Raw genomic sequence first — 19,442 nt, 5'->3', positions numbered from 1 at the left:
AATCGAAATATTGTGCTAGAGACTTACAATTTGTTGCCAAATGAAGGCAAATGATTGAATATTACTAGAATATAAGATTTTTAGCTTAAAATTGCATTTTTTGACCATTTCAGTAGAGTCAAAGTTGACCGAAGGTTGAAATTTTGGCACTTATCGTTATTTATATGAAAATATTTCAAAAATGATAAAAGCTACAACCATGGGTTGTTTTAGTTGTATTATGCATGAAATTGCCATATTTCCATATATAAAACTTTATGTAACGGCAAATTTAAAATGGTGCAAAAATTATGTCAAAGTGACGAAATAATTTTTGAGATGTGTCACTGATACTTTTTAGTGTGATAAGAAAGAAATTCGCGCTTGCGCATCTGCGTAACGATTCTAAACAAAACAACGCCTTGATCCGTGAACTCCCAGCATCCCCCAAGGCGCGTGATTCAAAAGTTTTCGGCTGGTAGGCCTATAAGTATTTTTCCGCGAATTTTTTAAAAAACTTTTTTGAGTCGACGTATAATACGTCCAATCGGCATACAGGAGACATTTTGACTCGACGTTTAATACGTCCAATCTGCGTAAGAGGGCATTCACGTCCAATCTGCGTAAGAGGGCATTCACTTTCAACAGCTTAACATCACTGTCTTCGCAAGATGAATGCGCCTGTCTAATGGTGTCTCTCAAGAAGAATGCCAGAGCATTCTTCAACATCGGTAAATCTGGTCTTCTGACCGAACACCATAAGTTGTTAGAAGGACCTCGACATTCCTTCGTTCTTTGTAAATAAATCTTGAGAGCCCTGACAGGGCACAGGACTCTCTCTGGTTCGTGTCCAATGATTTCCGCCATACCCTTAATCTCAAAACTTTTGGGCCAAGGGTTAGACGGATTTTCATTTTTCGCTAGAAACGTAGGACTTAATGAGCAAACAGCATTATGTCCCCTAAAACCAATATGCTTGCTAAAGGCTTGAATTTCACTAACCCTCTTCGCCGTCGCCAGAGTCGTTAGGAAAATAGTTTTCTTAGTAAGATCCCTTAAAGAGGCATTCTGAAGGGGTTCAAACCGATTTGACATTAGGAATTTAAGTACTACATCCAAATTCCATGATGGTAACTTAGGCTGAGGAATCTTTATAGTCTCGAAAGACCTTAAAAGATCGTGGATATCCTTATTATTTGCCAAATCAATTCCTCTATGTCTAAAGACTACAGATAACATACTTCTGTAGCCTTTGATTGTTGAGACTGCAAGCTTTAGGTCGTTTCTCAAGTAGAGCAAAAAGTCCGCTATTTGGCTCACAGAGGTCGTGGTAGAGGAAATGCGAGTTCTTCTGCACCAGCTCCTAAACGAAGCCCACTTCGATTGATAGACTCCAAGCGTGGAAGCTCTTCTCGCATTGGCGATTGCTTTTGCAACCGGTCTAGAAAAACCCCTCGCTCTGACCAACTTTTTGATAGTCTGAATGCAGTCAGACTCAGAGCGGGGAGGTTTCCGTGGTATCTCTCGAAGTGGGGCTGTTTGAGTAGATCTGTCCTCATGGGCAATGTCCTCGGGAAGTCTACTACAAAGGTCATGACCTCTGTGAACCACTCCTTTGCTGGCCAATAAGGAGCGATTAACGTCAATCTCGTCCCTTCTGACATTGCAAACTTCTTCATTACTTCCTCCAGAATCTTGAACGGGGGAAATGCGTAAAGATCCATCCCTGTCCAATCCCAAAGAAGTGCATCTATTGCTATTGCTCCCGGGTCGAGCACGGGGGAGCAATACAACGGAAGCCTCTTTGTTCTCGCTGTTGCAAAGACGTCCACTAGAGGACGTCCCCATAACTTCCACAGCTCTCGACACACATCCTGATGCAGAGTCCACTCGGTCGGCAGCAGTTGACCTTGCCGACTGAGGAGATCTGCCCGGACGTTCTCCACGCCTGCAACGAACCTCGTTAGAATCGTTACTTTCTGAGTTCTCGCCCATAACAGGATCTCTCTCGCTAGATTGAACAATGATCGCGAGTGAGTCCCTCCTTGTTTTTTTATGTATGACAGAGCTGTGGTATTGTCTGAATTTATCTGAACTATCTTGTTTGTGACTTTTTCTTTGAAAAACTGAAGTGCCAAGTATATGGCGCCAGTTCTTGAGATTTATGTGCCAGAACACCTGTTCCCCTCTCCAGGTGCCTGACACTTCCTCCCTCCCTAGTGTAGCTCCCCACCCGGTGGTGGACGCGTCGGAGAACAACACTAGGTCGGGGCTCTGAAGTTTGAGGGAAGTTCCTTCCGAAAGCTTCACAGGATCGAGCCACCACTTTAGGTGATCCTTTACCTCCTTTGGGATCCTCAAAATTGTCTCCAAATTTTCTTTGTCCTCCCAACTCTCCTTCAGGAAAAAACTGGAGAGGTCTGAGATGTAGTCTCCCCAAGGAAACAAACTTCTCAGCGAGAAATGGTGTCCCAGCAGACTCATCCATTCCCTCACCGAGCATGATTCTTTCCTTAAGAAGACTGATATTTCTTCTAATCCTTGCTGTTGACGTCCCTGGGACGGAAAAGCTCGAAAAGCCACTGAATCCCCAGATACACGATGGACTGTGTGGGGATCAGCTGCGACTTTTCGAAATTCACTAGAAGTCCCAGGGACTTTGCTAGAGTTAAGGTTGATTGAAGGTCCTTCAGACACCTTTCTTTCGACGATGCTCGAATGAGCCAGTCGTCTAGATATAGAGAGATCCTTATGTTTGCAAGATGAAGCCACCTCGCCACATTCTTCATAGAATTGTGAAAATCATTGGTGCCCGTACTCAGACCGAAGCAAAGAGCTCTGAATTGGAAAACTCTTCCCTTCATGACAAAACGCAGATATTTCTTCGATCGGGGATGTATCGGGACGTGGAAATATGCGTCTTGCAGGTCCAGTGATACCATCCAGTCGTTTTGTCTTAAGGCCGCAAGCACTGACTGAGGTGTCTCCATCTTGAACGTCTGTCTCTCTATAAAAAGGTTTAGACTGCTCACATCTAAAACTGGCCGCCAGCCTCCCGACTGTTTCGGCACCAGGAATAACCTGTTGTAGAAACCCGGGGACTGAATGTCCTCAACTTGTTCTATTGCTTTCTTCTCGAGCATTTGTTCTATCAGATCGTACAAGATCTGTTGTTTTTCTCCATGGTAAGAGGGTGATAGATCTATAGGTGTTGTGCACAATGGAGGAGGCTTCAGGAAAGGTATTTTGTATCCTCGCTCGATGACGTTGGTTGACCAGCTGTCTGCCTCTATCTTCTTCCAAGCTTCTGCAAATAAATGAAGCCTGGCACCTACTGGCGACTGAAGGACTTCCTCCTCATTTTTTACCTCTGGACTTAGACTGAGCTCTGCCTCTAGAGAGTCCTCTTCCTCTAGGAGAAGGTCTAGAGGATGCTCCACCTCGAAAGGGCTTTATTTTCTTAGAAAACTGGGTTCGTGTTGAAGTCGAAGGAACCGCAGGACGTCTAGAAGATTGTGCTAAGAGATCCTGAGTAGCTTTTTCCTGTAGACTTCCAGCTACATCTATAATCATAGCCTGGGGGAAGAGATGGTCAGAAAGAGGGGCGAAAAGCAATTCTGCCTTCTGTGTTGGAGACACTGCTTTGGTAGTAAATTTACAGTAGATAGCTCTCTTTTTCAGGAGCCCTGCACAAAAATGTGAAGCCAATTCCTCTGAACCATCTCTGACGGCCTTATCCATACAAGCGAGAACACTGGATAGCTCCCCCAAGCTAATTGAGTCTTGACTACGAGACTTAGTGTCAAGCAGCCCCAAACACCAGTCTAAGAAATTAAATACTTCAATTGTCCGAAAAAGACCTTTCAGATGGTGGTCTATCTCCGCCGGTGTCCATGTTATTTTAGCTGACGAAAGAAGAGACCTTCTTGGTGCGTCAACCAGACTGGAAAAGTCACCTTGAGCGATGCGGAGCTCTTAACCTGACATCCTCACCTGTATCATACCAGATCCCAGCCTTGCCGCAAAGTCTTGAAGGAGGCTGGGCAAAGGAAAACTTTCCTTGAGCTTTTCTAGACTCCATCCAATCTTGCACCTTCTTAAAAGCTCTCTTAGTTGAAAGAGACTTTGTCATTTTAACAAATCCAGGAGTCTTATTTGTTTTTGACAACGAAAACTGAGAAGGAGGCGACCGAGGTGCTGCGGGTTGAAACTCTTCTCCAAATGAATCCCGAAGCAATCGAACCAAAACTTGATAATCGGATGAATCTGACACAGCGGGTTGATCCTCTTCCGTTTCTTCTGAAATATTACTTAATCCTTCCTCATCTATAGGAGTGACCAAGGGAACTCCCGAAGCTGGTGGTACAAGTCCTTTCACTCCGAGCTTTAATGAAGATCGTTGTTTTGACGTGCATGGAGCATTCTGAATATTAATATCTAAAGATTCAGATAAAGCGGTACCAATTTCTTGCTCATTCTCTCGATGGGAGTCCCTTCGAAAAGCCGATTGCAGTTGAGGTTCCATACTAATACCTTGCTGTGATACCTGATGGATCTGCACAACAAAGCGTCCGTTTGAACGTCTCGCTTGGCATCCGTCCGAGCGTCAAGCTTGGCGTCCAGCCGAGCGTCACGCTTGGCGTCCAGCCGAGCGCCACGTTTGGCGTCCAGGTGAGCGTCACGCTCGTCGCTCAGCCGAGCGTCCCACGCTGGCGTCCAGGTGAGCGTCACGCTCGGCGTCCATCCGAGCGCCACGCCTGGCGTCCAGGTGAGCGTCACGCTCGACGTCTGTCCGAGCGTACCGCTTGTCTAAACAGGCGTCCCTGTGAACACTCCGCTCCTTCCAAGCCGAACTAGGAGCGTCGAGTTTCTCAGACTGTATACGGCCCTCGTTTCGTAATCATAGGATCGTCCGTTCTTGTATAAAGCGAGCCTCGAGAGTCTGGGCGAATCCTCGTAGGAAGTTTTTCATGCCCTTTCTCCAACTGCAGGTGAGACGTACGAAATCTAGAATGAGTACTCACAGGCGAAAGAGGACGATCGGTCCACCCGTGCGGGAGACCTCTTAGATCTTTTAATCGGTAATCATATCATCTTTTCTTCTCGGACGAATTTCTGATTCTCTCTCAGCCAGCAACGAAGCAAGTTGTTGTTGCATCGACCTGATAACACTTTGTAGCAGAAGATTCTTTTTCAGGAGAAAAACTGATCCTATGAGAAGGCGAGGGGCGAGGGGAAGCCCTATCCCTTCTCACAGGACCCGTTCTTCTATTCATAGAACGACTAGGCCGCTCCAAGGCGTCCTCGTCAGATGACATCATAATTCTCCTTTGAGGAGTCCATGCAGCAAAAACTCTCCGGTGAAGACCGCAAACCAACAGGAGAAAAAGGACGTGAAGCGTCTTCTTCATGCGATCGAAGACTCTGGCCGCTTGTGCGACACCTTGAGTTTTCGATCTTTTTTGCGGTGGAGAGTAATCCAACCGTCTCGAGGCGAAGCCCGTAACGAAGAAGCAGCGCAAAGAGACTCTGCGCCCTCCTCTGAGAGACTACTGACGATAGCGCCTGTGCGACATTTAACGTCATAGCTCTTTTCAGAGGACGTGAGCGTCTTCTCATGCTCCAACTCCTGTTAGGGGAGGACGCCTCCGAGGACGAAAAGCACTCGCGGAGGATACACGCACTTGCACACTCTTTGGCAGCCTGGGGATCGTCTACAGGTTCTGCCGAAGGGACGCCAGATCGGTGGGGGTTCCGTAACCCTCCTGCGGCTTTCGACATGTCCGTCTTCCTGGGCTTGGAAGTTCGACAGAGGTCCAGGCCTAGAGGCATTATAGGGCCGATCTGACGCCCCCACTCCAACACTGGGGGCACTTTTACTGCACTTTTGTTCACTAATAATGCTTTTACCCTCCAAAGCGAGCACTTTAGATTCTAGGTTTCGTATTGATTCCAGAATCGTAGAAAGGGCATTGTCTTCCACTGATTTTTCAGGGCCCGAAGGCACAACATTTTCAGGGCCCGAAGGCACAACAGATTTAGGTGTACCAACTACTAAATGTATAGTAGGAGAAACCTTACTACCCTTACTTCTACTGACTGATACACTCCTGGAGGAAGATCTCCGTATCCTATCACGCTCCAATTTCCGCACATAGGATTCATAAGCCTTCCAACCCGAATCAGACAGACATTCACACTCCTTACAACGGTCATTTATAACACACGTATGTTCTCTACAATTATTACATATTGTGTGTGGGTCTACTGAACCTTTCGGTAGCCTCACCTTACAACCTTCCATACAACACACTCTGGTGCTAGATAAACTAGTCCCAGACATCTTAGTTAACCCCTTCTTTACCGGGTGGGTGAGCAGAATGTAAACATTGCGTTCGCTGCCGAACTGAATCTCTTGGTAGTGACTCCAGTTTGGAGGGGTGCCGATCGTAAAAATATTTGCCAAAAATACACTGATCAAGACAGGCTAATGAAATTATTAGGTATTATTAGCACTATAATAACGCATATTGTCTGTTAGTTTTATCATCCTACAGGGAAAATAAATGATTTTATGAAAAAAAATTTGAAACTCAGTGTCCCTTGTACAAGGGACACTGGTGGTCGGTGAGAAAACTACAGTCTTGAATAGAAATTCGGCCTTACAGAATGTTGGTATATCGCACCTGGAACATGCACATAAAGCATTATCAAAATAGAACAGTAAATAAGCACGTAATAACAAAAAAAAGAGCAAAACTAAAGCGAAAGCCCCGCCAATAAATATGGAAATCGCAAATTTTATAGTATATCTTTCAAAAATTGGTCGACGTCATTTTCTACGTTTTCTAAGATTAGTTTCATCACAGAAAACAACTTTAGGGGCATCAGGGGTATCTAAACTAATTTTTCAAGTTTCTTGTCCTCGGAAAAAATCGCTTTTTCTCTGGTTTGGTTTTTTATTATCAAGTTACTATCAGGCTTTATTTTACCTTCATTTATCTGGTGTTCATATCTTTTTTATTTGTAAAATGTAATAAGTGAATAAATAAAGTGACAGTAATGATGATACCAAACTGTTTTTATACTTGGGTCGAATTTATTACATGTTTACGCTTGTCTGGTTTTGTGATTTTTTGTTGAGACGCAGTTCATCTGTCACCTACACACTACTATAAGCAGTAATTAATTTTTTCTTTTTTTTTGGGTTCATCATACGTCTGGTATCGTGTCATACTGTTTATTTTGCTCCAAACTCTTCAAACCGAAATTACAGAATGATTGGAAGTCCCTATCTGAAAAGAGGAGTTTTGGTGGTACTATGCGTACCACCTTTATGCACCCGGTGCGGTGTAGTAGACTTGAATGGTGGTACCCACCTACCTCCAAACAAACTTTCGGTAATGAAGAGGTTAAAGGAAAAAACCAAACCAAATTCAAATCCAATCCACTATCAGCGTAAGCCTAGTCACAATCCACGTTCGATAACCAAAAAACAAACAGGATACTCAAGTAACAGAGAAGTTTCGAAAATCCTAGACTGAGGTGTTGAAAACGGTTGTTATCAACACCGGCGACAGAAAAAATCTGGATAGAAAATGGGAATGGTTCCTGACACCCGCCTCCCAGCGGCGGGAATGGGTACTAACCACCTGGCCGACCACTGCGTGAGCCGGGAGTTTTGAAATTCTGTCGGACTTCGGAGAAATACAGCTATATATATATCTGCTGGGTAAGTTTCATGAACAAACCAAAAAGTATGTGGGCAAACACTTCCTGTTATTCAAGTCTCTAAATGTTGAAGAATATCTCCAATTACTTATGGAGCTTGTCCCAAAGAATTACCCTTGGACCATCATTCCCTCCATATACAACCTCCTACTACCAGGAGAGAGACTTATGAGAGATTTCTGTTGAAGACAAACGAAGCTATAAGAGGGAGATTAAACCAGTGGAGGATGACCAAAAAAGAATCACAACTGCCCTTCACCGTCTCTACCATGAAAGGTTCTAGTCCCAAGTCTCTCCATGCATGTTAAGAGGTTGCAACTGTCCATATCCCAGAACCTGAGGTCTGCACTTATCCCCGAAAAGTATAAAACAAGACCACCAATAAATATTCCCTTATTGCCTTAATCCGAACTGCATAATCAGACAAGAAGTGAAAGTGTTCTTATTTCTTCCAAACCAAGTGAGTATAAGCATGAGGACATTACCCTGTAGCATCAGAAATAAGTTACTTGTCTTTCTTGCTAAACTTCCGCTGGCGACAAATGCTGAAAGTTGGTTTCACAAACTTGATGGGTTGGTGCCTCCACTGCTCAGTGTTGTCACCAAGACGAGACAATGTACCTCTGAGTAAACGGTAACAACTCACAAGCTAGATTGAAACTCGATCAGCGCGTCTGTCAGTCTCAAATTTGTTTCTTCACTGGAAATAGAAAGAAGTCAAATTTCCCACTAATGATGGTTAAAGTGCCAATAAGCGTTTGTATCGCAAGAGTCGGTCTTCGGCTCTCCACAACTTTATAAGACACAAAACGACAAGCCAAGGAAAACCTGAAGGGAGATTTGTGCGCCCGAGTACGAGAAATTTACAAAATGCTCTCTGATATGAGACAAATTGGTTCTCTTCTCCAATATTTAGAGGGCATCAAAATATGCTAAGACAAGTAAGACATATTCTTTTTGTGGCCTCTTTCCTTAACAATATGAGGATACAGCAAAGAGTGATGTTGCAACAAACCATAGCGTCCCGAACGAGTTCCTTCCTCCAACTCCATTTCAAACTCTTCTTCCACCAGCAGGTGACTGGAGGGGACAGCTGCCGACACGAGGCAAACAAAAGAGCTTAAAGGATTGCTCTTTCTTCACAACCCTTGGTGACAGAAAGCGACACTTCTCGATAGGAGGACGGCAGCTGAGTGCTGTAGCGCATCCACTAAGACTTGATGAAAGGAAGACAGCTTAAGTGCCTCAGGGCCAAGTCCGCATGAGTCAACTACATCCACCTGAGTCAACAACAACTCCCCGAGTCAACTGAGGGAAAGAAAACAAGGTGCAAGAACATAAGAAAGGTTGGGAGGCGGTGGGAGAGGAGTTACAATGACTCTCCTGCCTCATCCAAAAGCAAACGTACATATACTTGAAAGCATTCCTATATGAAATGTCGTCAAAAAGCTCTGAAGCTAGAATAATATCTAACTTGGAGAAAACCATAGATACTACAGACAGTGTAGACTTGAAAGAGTGACATTAATAAAGGCAGTAATAAGAGATTTGCCGATAGCCGAAGTGAAAGCAGGCAAAGAACGAACACAAGCATTATGAAGAAAGAGGAATATGCTAGCAGATGAGAATTTAGAATAATCAAAGCATGAGAGCGATTAACAGTCAACTGTTAATAAGGGAATCGACATATCTAAATGTGTACAACTTGCTACAGATACATTATCATCTCAATAAAATTGTAAATACCTGCATTACATATCATTATTATTCCTATGCATTCTAACACCTCAAACTTGGTGTTGATGACGGGAAAATGCGCCCATGGAGCGAGGATTAATGTTTAACGAAACAGTCTTTATGCCAAAGCTTTCCTTAGGCGAACACATTACCAGAACGGTCGCTTTAAACAAGATTTGGGCCAGGCAAAGGGTAAAGTAGGTATTGGAGGGCACAGAACCCCATCGTCCCGAGAACCGACCTCGTTCCCCGGCAGAACACCTTACTTCTAAAAGGGAACACGAAAAAGAGCGCACATATGGAGGGATTCAGAATGTTCCCATAATGATCTCAGCTCAACTTGTATTAGAACTAAAAATAAATTTAATATTATGTTCTGACTTCATGTTATGCTTTCCTGAACCAAATGGGGAGCAGAAGGTGGAGCTACAAAGGAGTCCTGACCTAACTAATTGCTTTCGCAATTTATCTGACATATTCAGGAATAAATTTCTCAGAACAATTCCCTACATTCTTCACATCTAGTAGTTCCAAGATCACACTCTGTACCCTTGAAAGTACAAACCAAATGTTGATCAACTTCCAATTTCAATATCCTGGTTACACCAAAATCATTCCTACATAGCCTGAGGTTATTGGTTTTGCTTCTGGTGGAAGATATCTTGGGAAAATGAAATTACATTACCGTAAACAGGTGTAAAACAGCCAAACTCCATAGCATACCAACAATCGCCTAACCATAATGGCGACAAGGACAATTCTGACAAGAGCTAAAACATTCGAAACACACATGGTGGAGAACAGGTAAACTTAAGAGAGTCATTCGGGCAGCCATTCAATTTTTTGTTTGAATGACGACTCGCCTAATCGGCACAGGAGATATAGCTACCTTTAACAGTAGGTAAGAATCCTCTCAAATAATGTAAAATTTAGGCCAAAAGCAAAGCACTGTGAACTGTAAGGTCCTTCATCACTAGTAAAATAATCTGAAAGGTGTAAAATGAGTAAAACCTCATAGTTGCACTATGAAACAATTGCTAAGAAATTCATAATCTTGTGAAAAACAGTTTGTGTAATGAAAATCTACAATTATATAGTAAATTCTATTATACGTAGTACTCTGTAAAAGGCAAAGCAAAGAGATTGAAACACTTGCAAGGTGTTTTATTACAACACGAAAAATATGAAACAATTGCTGGGAGAGGGTTGTGGAAAGTAAGATGGAAGAAAGTAGTATAAACAATACTAACCTTCTGTCCAGTTGCTGTCTCTGCAGTTGGTCAGTTGACTGTGCTCTCTGGGTCTGAGTCGTATCACTGCTCGAGGGTCTCTGCCATGTTGTTGTGCGATTTACATGGTCAATGTAGAAGATCCTTCCATGACTGTCAATTCTAGCCTCCCAGTCTATTAGAATAATATCCTTTCATCAGTAACAAATACCACATGGCTTGTTAGCATTTCATAAGGAAGTCATCAGAAATGAAGACTTAATTTCTATTAGAGAAATCCTCTCAACTTTATGGTCAATATAAAACCAACAGTGGATAAATTGCAGGGTTAGATTTCTAAGGGAATGAAACTTTTATTCTTCAATTAAACATACATTTTGAATCTCCGAATGCAAAAACATCGCATTCTACATTCTAAAGAGTAGCTGAACCATCAATCTCTCATAAGAGAAAATAGTTTTAAATAGTACCTAAAATAAAACTGATAGGATTTTATTATACTCACTAATAGGTAGAGGTTCCTCTCCTGGCTGAATCTCAACACGCTGGAACTTTACAGTTCTCTCTGGGATGGAAGGTAACCTCATGGTTCTACTATGACGGTCTAAGTGCTCCTGGTGGACACAAGGAAAAAATTCATTAGTAAAAATAAGCCCTTTCACAATACATTTTATTTCAAGATTCTTGGTTCTTAATAACAGAAAAACATCAGACAGGTAGAAAAAATTACAATTTAGACCGAAGGCCAAGCGCTGGAACGAAAACTAAGATTTAGAGGTTTCAAAGGTGCAACAGGCGGACAACCTCGCAGTTGTAATAGTATGAATCAATTGTGAGGAGAGGATGGAAGGTAAGAAGGAAGTAAGAATATAAATGGATGTACAGTAAAAGGAACCACAGGGGTTGTAACTAGGGCCTGAAGGGATACTGCAAAGAACCTTAAGTAATGCCTACAGTGTACTGCATGAGGTGAACTGATGGCACTACCCCCTTACAGGGGAAGCATCAGGCAAAAAATACTTCCATTCAGCAAGTGATAAAGCTGCCAATGTAATGACACCCCTCATTGTCAAGAATTAGGCCTATCAACTTAAAACGACTTGTGTTTAAAGAACACAAAAGAAAATTAAAAGACCTACACTTCTCTCACTACCTGGCTTAGTGTATTAACCTTTTGAGTAAATAAATAATGTTATGCAAGTCAATTGTATATCTCTCGCTTCTCTTTGAAAATGTGAATGCTGATACATAACAAAAGTCTTGTAAAAGTGAACTCTCAAAATATGATATTGTTATGATACAATAAAGTTTTATGCATACTTACCTGGCAGGTATATATATAGCTGTATTTTCTGAAGTCCGACAGAATTTAAAAAACTTCCGACACACGCAGTGGTCGGCCAGGTGGTTAGTACCCATTCCCGCCGCTGGGAGGCGGGTATCAGGAACCATTCCCATTTTCTATTCATAATTTTTATTTCCACTGTCCCCTGAGGGGAGGTGGGTGGGTACTTGAATATATATATATCTGCCAGTTAAGTATGAACAAACTTTATTGTATCATAACAATATCATTTTGCTCATGAACTTACCTGTCAGATATATATATATATAGTTGAACCCCACCGTTGGAGGTGGGAAGGGACAGAATAGAAGGATTTTGGGACACAAATGCATGCAGATGATTTACATCTTGGTTCCACCTGTTAGCATAGCCGACTTCGTGATTACTGTCACCCAAGTCTGCTTCTGCTTTACTAGAGTTGCCAGCGAGGTAGAGACCTATAAAGCTGGTGCACTCCAGATGATCTGTCAACAGGGGCGTGACCACAATGTGACTAGACCATATTGACCATACCATGAGGGCTAAGAAGTAAAATAAATATATATATATAATTATATATATCACCACCTGACCAACCTAGCCAAAGTTAATGTGTGTTAACTAAGGCTTCAGAGTTAAGAAGTCGCCGTTGTCAGCGACTCCACAACTAAATTAAGAGCTCTTCCTAACCATTTTCTACAGGATAGGATGAGTAGTACTTCTTGCCCCCAAGATTGTGTCTGCAGACACGTATGGCCCTAGCGAGCAGCAGATCTCATATGCCATCTTCACATCTCGCAGGGAGTGTGAAGTGAACCCAGAGTTGCTTCGCTAAAACATGGTACTCAGGATGTTGCTGAGTGCCATGCTCTGTTGAAATGCTTCCGAGGCCGCGCCCTCACCTCGTGAGCATTCAGATAAAAAGATTTCAAATCTTTGTGCAAACACAATGAAGGAGCATTTTTTTTTTTTTTTTTTTTTTTTTTTTTTTTTTTTTTTTTTTTTTTTTTTTTTTTTTTTTTTTTGAAAGAACTCCTTAACCCTAAAACCAGGGTGTACTTCGATATGGGCAAGTCTGGTCTTTTTCGGAACACTGCAGATTGCCCGACTGACTTCGACTTTCTTGATTTTAAGTAGATAAAACTTGAGAGACCTGACAGGGCACAGGACTCTCTCTGGCTCCTGCCCACTAACTTGTGCCATCCTTGCTTCCAAGATCCTGGCCCAAGGACAAAAAGGGTTTCCATTCTTAGGCCATAACGAAAGGCTTAGAGAGCACACCTCCTCGTGTTCTCTAAAGCCAAAACTTGTGACGATGGCTTAAAATCTCACTAACCCTCTTTGTCGTATCTAGGGTGGTTAGAAGAAGGCCTTCCTGATCACATACAAGAAGTTAACAGGCAGGAGAGGTTCGAATGCTTTGACATCAAGAACTTCAGACTACGTCTAAGTTCCATATTGAAAGCTTCGATCCGGAAATGCACAGTCTGTACTAAAGTCAGGTGAACGACCAGTTGACCAGTCAGACGAATCAAGGACAGCAAGGCTGTACCCTGAAGACCAAAAGGCACTATTCTTAGCTGAAGGATGAGTGTCTGGACTGCCTGGGCGATTCAATCTAAGCAAACCTTGGGGGTGTATCAACGCAACCCAACGTCGTCCGCAATCGACTTCGTCAATAAGAAACTCAGGGCTACTATATGTCGCCTGATCTCGCACGAATGTCTGACTCCGAGAAAACAGGCGAGACAAAAAGTAGATGGTGAGCTAGAATCGAGATTCCACAGACCTCAATGATCGTGAAGGTCTTTGTTGTTTGACAGATGCAAATCTGTCAAACAACATTCTCTGTTGTCTGTTCGCACTGGCAGAATTTTCAAAACTCTCGGCAACCGCTAGACCACTGGTAGTTCAGGTGATCTCCCCCACGTTCCCGTGGCGCTGGTACTTGGAACTATTCCCGTTTTTCCTCAGATTTTCTCTGAACCCTGTCTCCTGAGGGGAGGAGGGTGGGAATTTAATTATATATACCTGCCAGGTAAGTATGCATAAAAATGATATTGTTATGTTACAATAAAGTTTCATACATACTTACCTGGCAGATATATACATAGCTAAGACTCCGTCGTCCCCGACAGAAATTCAAATTTCGCGCCACTCGCTACAGGTAGGTCAGGTGATCTACCGGCCTGCCCTGGGCGGCAGGACTAGGAACCATCCCCGTTTTCTATCATATTTTCTCTCTTCCACCTGTCTCCTGCGGGGAGGCTGGGTGGGCCTTTAATTGTATATATCTGCCAGGTAAGTATGTATGAAACTTTATTGTAACATAACAATATCATTTTCATACAATCAACCTACCTTTCAAGATATATACATAGCTGATTGGCACCCTTCGGTGGAGGGTAAGAGACAGCTACTATATGGAATAGACAGGTAAACAACATATGTTGTAGGTATAAATAAAACCTTGGTTCCTACCTGATAGGTGGTAGACTTCGTGGGTGTTTGCCCAGTAGTCTGCATCACCTCAAGAAACTTTAGCGAGATATGTGATCTATGGCCAAGAGTTCTTGTGGGTCTGCCGATGGGGTCTTACCCACTTACTCAGCAGAGCCTAAAAGGACTTTGTCAATGGGTGCTGATCCACTTATATGACAATACACCTTATGAAGGAGCACACAACCAATCCCGACCACCTGATCCTAACCATATGTTAGAACTAAGGATTGTTACGAGTTATCCCCGAACTCGTCACAACAACCGTAACTCAAAAACCACTACGCACACATACATAATTTTTTCAAAAAAAATTTTACTCAACTAATTGGATATGACGAGAATTCTCTTATGAACAACATAGACGGCCGCCCGTGCGAGCCTGAATCCTCCATTGTTCGAAGAGATTCTCGACCATATCCAAACAGAAGAACAGTATATACATTTAAGGATTGGTGTCGGCTCCCGTACCCAGAATCGTATCTGCCGATACGATAGGACCTAGAGAAAAGCACTTCTCATACGTCACACGCACGTCTTTCAAGTAATGAGATGCAAATACTGAGTTGCATCTCCAATATGTCGTATCTATAATGTTTTTAAGCGACATATTCTTATAAAACGAGAGAGACGTCGCAACCGCTCTTACTTCATGAGCTTTTACTCTCAGTAGTTGTAATTGTTCGTCAGGACAGACCTTATGAGCGTCCGTAATGACGTTTCTTACAAAGAACGCTAGAGCATTCTTGGACATCAGTCTTGTGGGGTCTTTTACCGCGCACCAAAGACCTTGTCTAGAGCCTCCCAACTGACGCTTACTCTAAAGAAAGAACTTCAGAGCTCTAACAGGGCATAGAGACCTCTCTGCTTCTGCCTACGAGACTCGACATTCCTTTGACTTCGAATGACCTAGGCCAGGGATTCGTGGGATTCCTCGTTTTTCGCTAAAAACAGGGTCTTAAACGAGCAAATAGCCGATCTCCCTTGAATCCTACTTTATCCTGCAGAGCTTGTAACTCACTAATTCTTTTTGCCGTCGCTAAAGATAAAAGAAATAGGCATTTTCTAGTTATGTCTCTAAATGATGCCAGATGCGGAGGCTCGAATCTATCCGTAAAAGACAGATATGAGGACTACGTCCAAGTCCAGTTCGGAGGTACTGGTTCCTTAGACTTTGAAGTCTCAAAGATCTTATGAGATCGTGGAGATCTTTGTTATTTGCCAGATCTAATCCTCTGTTCCTGAATACAGCCGAGAGCATACTTCTGTATCCCTTTATTGTGGATACGGCTAGATGAGATTTTACTCTCAGGAATAGCAAGAAATCAGCAATTTCCGCTATAGAGGTAGAGGAGGAGGGACAACTTCTTGGCTCTACACCACCTTCTAAAGACCTCCCACTTCGACTGGTATACTTTCGTAGTGGAGGTTCTGCGAGCTCTCGCGATCGCGCTTGCCACTTCGCGAGCAAAAGCCTCTCGCTCTGACAAGTCTTTCGATAGTCGAAAGGCAGTCAGAGCGAGAGCGGGGAGGTTTTGATGGTACCTCTTGAAGTGTGGTTGTTTGAGAAGATCCGTCCTTCCTGGTAGGGATCTTGGAAAGGTCTACGATCCACTCTACCACCTCCGTGAACCATTCCTGGGCCGGCCAAAAGGGGGCTATTAATGTCATCCTCGTCTCTTTTGACGCCACAAACTTTTTCATTACTAACCCCAGGATTTTGAATGGGGGAAAAGCGTAAACGTCCACTCGAGACCAGTTTAGCAGGAAGGCGTCTACCATAATCGCTCTTGGGTCTTCCACGACCGAGCAAAACACTGGGAGCCTTTTTGAAATGTATGTTGCGAAGAGATCCACATGAGGAGTTCCCCACAGAGACCAGAGATCGAGACACACTTCCTCGTGCAGAGTCCATTCTGTATGAAGGACCTGGTTCCTCCTGCTGAGCCTGTCCGCCCTCACATTCCTTACTCCCTGTACGAACCTTGTCAGCAGGGAGATGTTCCTGTGAGACGTCCAAAGTAATAGGTCTCTCGTGAGTTCGTAAAGGAACGAGGAGTGTGTCCCTCCCTGTTTCCGAATGTAGGCAAGTGCGGTGGTGTTGTCCACGTTTACTTGCACTACCTTGTCTCTCACCAGAGGTTCTAGGCTCTTCAAGGCCAGGTGTACGGCGAAGAGCTCTTTGCAGTTTATGTGCCAGGACACCTGTGCTGGTTCCCAGGTGCCTGACACTTCCTCTGAGCCTAATGTCGCTCCCCAACCCGTCTCCGACGCGTCGGAGAACAACACTAGGTCTGGGTTCTGTGTTTCTTAGAGAGATCCCTTTGTTCTCTTCCAGAGGTAGCAACCACCACTGTAGGTGTGCCTTTATCTCCACTGGGGAGGGAAAAACGTCCGACAGTTGTCCGGTTTTCCAGCTCCAAGACTTCTTGAGGAAGAATTGAAGTGGACGGATATGAAGTCTTCCTAGAGGGAAGAATTGTTCCAGCGAGGAAAGCGTCCCCAGAAGGCTCAACCATTCCCTCGCTGACGTTTGTTGCTTCTCTAAGAAGAGAGAGATTATCCTCAAACCTTTTGCGGTTCTCTCTTGCGAAGGAAAAAACTCGAAAACCCCGAGAATCCATCCGAATCCCCAGATAGACTAGGTCTTGTCTGGGGGTCAGCTGAGACTTCTCGAGGTTCACAAGCAATCCCAACGCCTTGGTCAAATCCAGAGTTAACTTTAGGTCCTCCAAGCACTGTCTCTCCGATCTGGCCCTGATGAGCCAGTCGTCTAGATACATAGAGACATTCACTCCTTTGAGATGAAGAAATCTCGCCACATTCCTCATCAGGCTTGTGAAGACCTGAGGAGCTGTGGACAGGCCGAAACACAAGGCTCTGAACTGAAAGATCCTTCCCCCCGTCATGAAACGGAGGTACTTCTTCGACGAAGGGTGGATCGGGACGTGAAAGTAGGCGTCCTGGAGATCTAGAGACACCATCCAATCTCCTTGTCGTAATGACGCTAGGACTGAAGCAGAAGTCTCCATGGAGAACTTCTCCTTCTGAACAAATTTGTTCAGAGAGCTGACGTCTAGTACTGGTCTCCAGCCTCCCGAGGCTTTCGCCACTAGAAAAAGGCGATTGTAAAACCCCGGGGAGTTTTGATCCAGTACTAGTTCTATTGCACTCTTGTCCCACATTTGTTCCACCATCGATCGAAGAGTATCCCTCAGCACAGGGTCCTTGTACTTGGCTGATAGTTCCCTTGGTATTGACGTTAGGGGCGGAGTATTCAGGAAAGGGATACGATATCCCTTCCTTATGATATTCAGTTATGTATATATCTGACAGGTAAGTTGATTGTATGAAAACTCCATGTAATACGAGCAGAATTGAGACTTGGACGCCTTGAAGCGTCAACTAACGTCGAAAAATCTGCCTCTGTTGTAGAAGGGAGAGCGATACCCCATATTCTCCCCCGTCTTGTACCATATGCCTCTTTTCCCAGCTAACCTTGCTGGAGGCATGCAAAATACTGTCCTGACTAAGTCTTTCTTCGACTTCATCCAGGAGTCTAAGGCGTGTAAAGCCCGCTTCATCGAGATGGTGGGCTTCATCTTCAGAAAAGACGAGGGCTTCTTCGCCTTCGCACTAGAAAAGAGCGAGCGTGGAGAAGGAGGAGCAGCCGGAGTCAACTCGTCTCCGTATTCCTCAAGAAGCAGGGTAGTCAACACCTTATAGTTGGACAAGCCCTCTCTTCCATGATCGTCATCATCCGAGTTTTCCTCCAACTCGGGATATATCTGAGTTTCCGTTCTCCTTTCTGAACTTTCCTCTTCTGGAGGAGACAAACTCCTGATAGGAGAGGGGCTAAGGGAATGAAACTCTTTCCTTTTCCCCGTTTTGATAGACTTGGAAGGCGTCACAACCTGCGGCTTCTCTTGCAATGTAGAAGACGTCTTGTATGACGCTTCCCGCTCTCCGACGTCATGTATGACGTCCCGCTCTTCCAAGCGTTAATGTAGACGTCTTCTGTTGACGTATTGGATGACGCTTCGCGTCTGGAAGACGCTCCGCTCTCTAAGGGCGTCCTACTCGGCGTCACAATCTTGGATGGAGCGTCAACGTCTCAGATCCGCTTGAAATGACGCTTCACTTCTAAAAGACGTCTTTCGTTTTTCTTGTCTTACAACATTCTCTCTTCGGGCAGGTGAGAGAGGACGAGACTTCTTAATTGGAAGCGTCACGTCTTCCGACGGGGCGCTAAAATAAAACTCCCACAAGAGATGACAGTGTTCCTGAACCGCCATAATTATCTTTCTTGACGCTTCTCCCACGTCTAGTGCATGACGCCTCTCGTCATCACTCGGGGAAGAAGCATGATGGGGGTACTTCCTCATAAGCGTCAGGTGACGCTGGACGACCTTCGCCTTCTTAATAGCAGACGGGGCGTCATCCGAGAAGCGCTCTGGGCTCGAATCAATGTCTTGCTTCATATGACGCTTCAGCGGTCTCGATAAGTTCGACTCCTTCCACCCTCGTTTAGGTGAGGGAGAGGGAGAGGACGAGAACACTCGCGAAGGACGCTCCTTTCCTATAGCGCCCTTGAGCTGGCTGCCAGAAGCAGAGCTAGCTGAAGGGACGTCTGACCGTTGGGGATTCCCCACGACCTCCTTAAGGCTTTCGACTTTCCTTCTCCTCTGGGCATGGGAGCTTGGAAGAGGTTCTAGGCCTGGGAGCGCCGCAGGACGATCAAACGCCCCCTCCACAACACTGATAGACTCAGTTCACTAAAATGTTCACTATCACTAGCCTTACCTTTCGAGTCAGCCATCTTGGACTTCATGTCTCTAATAGTCGCTTTCAGATTGGCGATTTCCGATGCCGAATTCCGAAAAGACACTCTGAGAATGAGATCTATAGGGAGAATCTACAGTAGTAGGGTTAGAATATCCGTG

At 44.2% G+C, this 19,442-nt stretch overlaps 1 protein-coding gene across 3 annotated transcripts in view; it reads right to left on the bottom strand.

Moving 5' to 3' along the window:
* LOC135200435 (E3 ubiquitin-protein ligase HECW2-like) overlaps positions 1-19,442 on the bottom strand; it is a 171,105-nt gene that overhangs the window by 87,998 nt on the left and 63,665 nt on the right. For all 3 annotated transcript variants that reach the window (XM_064229069.1, XM_064229071.1, XM_064229070.1), the window contains exons 11-12: positions 11,182-11,290; positions 10,698-10,851 (exon numbers count right to left, since the gene is read on the bottom strand). In XM_064229069.1, the coding sequence (XP_064085139.1) occupies positions 10,698-10,851; positions 11,182-11,290 (263 nt within the window). The remainder of the gene's footprint in view (positions 1-10,697; positions 10,852-11,181; positions 11,291-19,442) is intronic.

This window comes from Macrobrachium nipponense, chromosome 26, assembly GCF_015104395.2.
Source record: "Macrobrachium nipponense isolate FS-2020 chromosome 26, ASM1510439v2, whole genome shotgun sequence".
Taxonomy (NCBI): domain Eukaryota; kingdom Metazoa; phylum Arthropoda; class Malacostraca; order Decapoda; family Palaemonidae; genus Macrobrachium; species Macrobrachium nipponense.
Note: the sequence above shows the minus strand (reverse complement) of the source record. Positions and strands in the feature narration are given on the sequence as shown.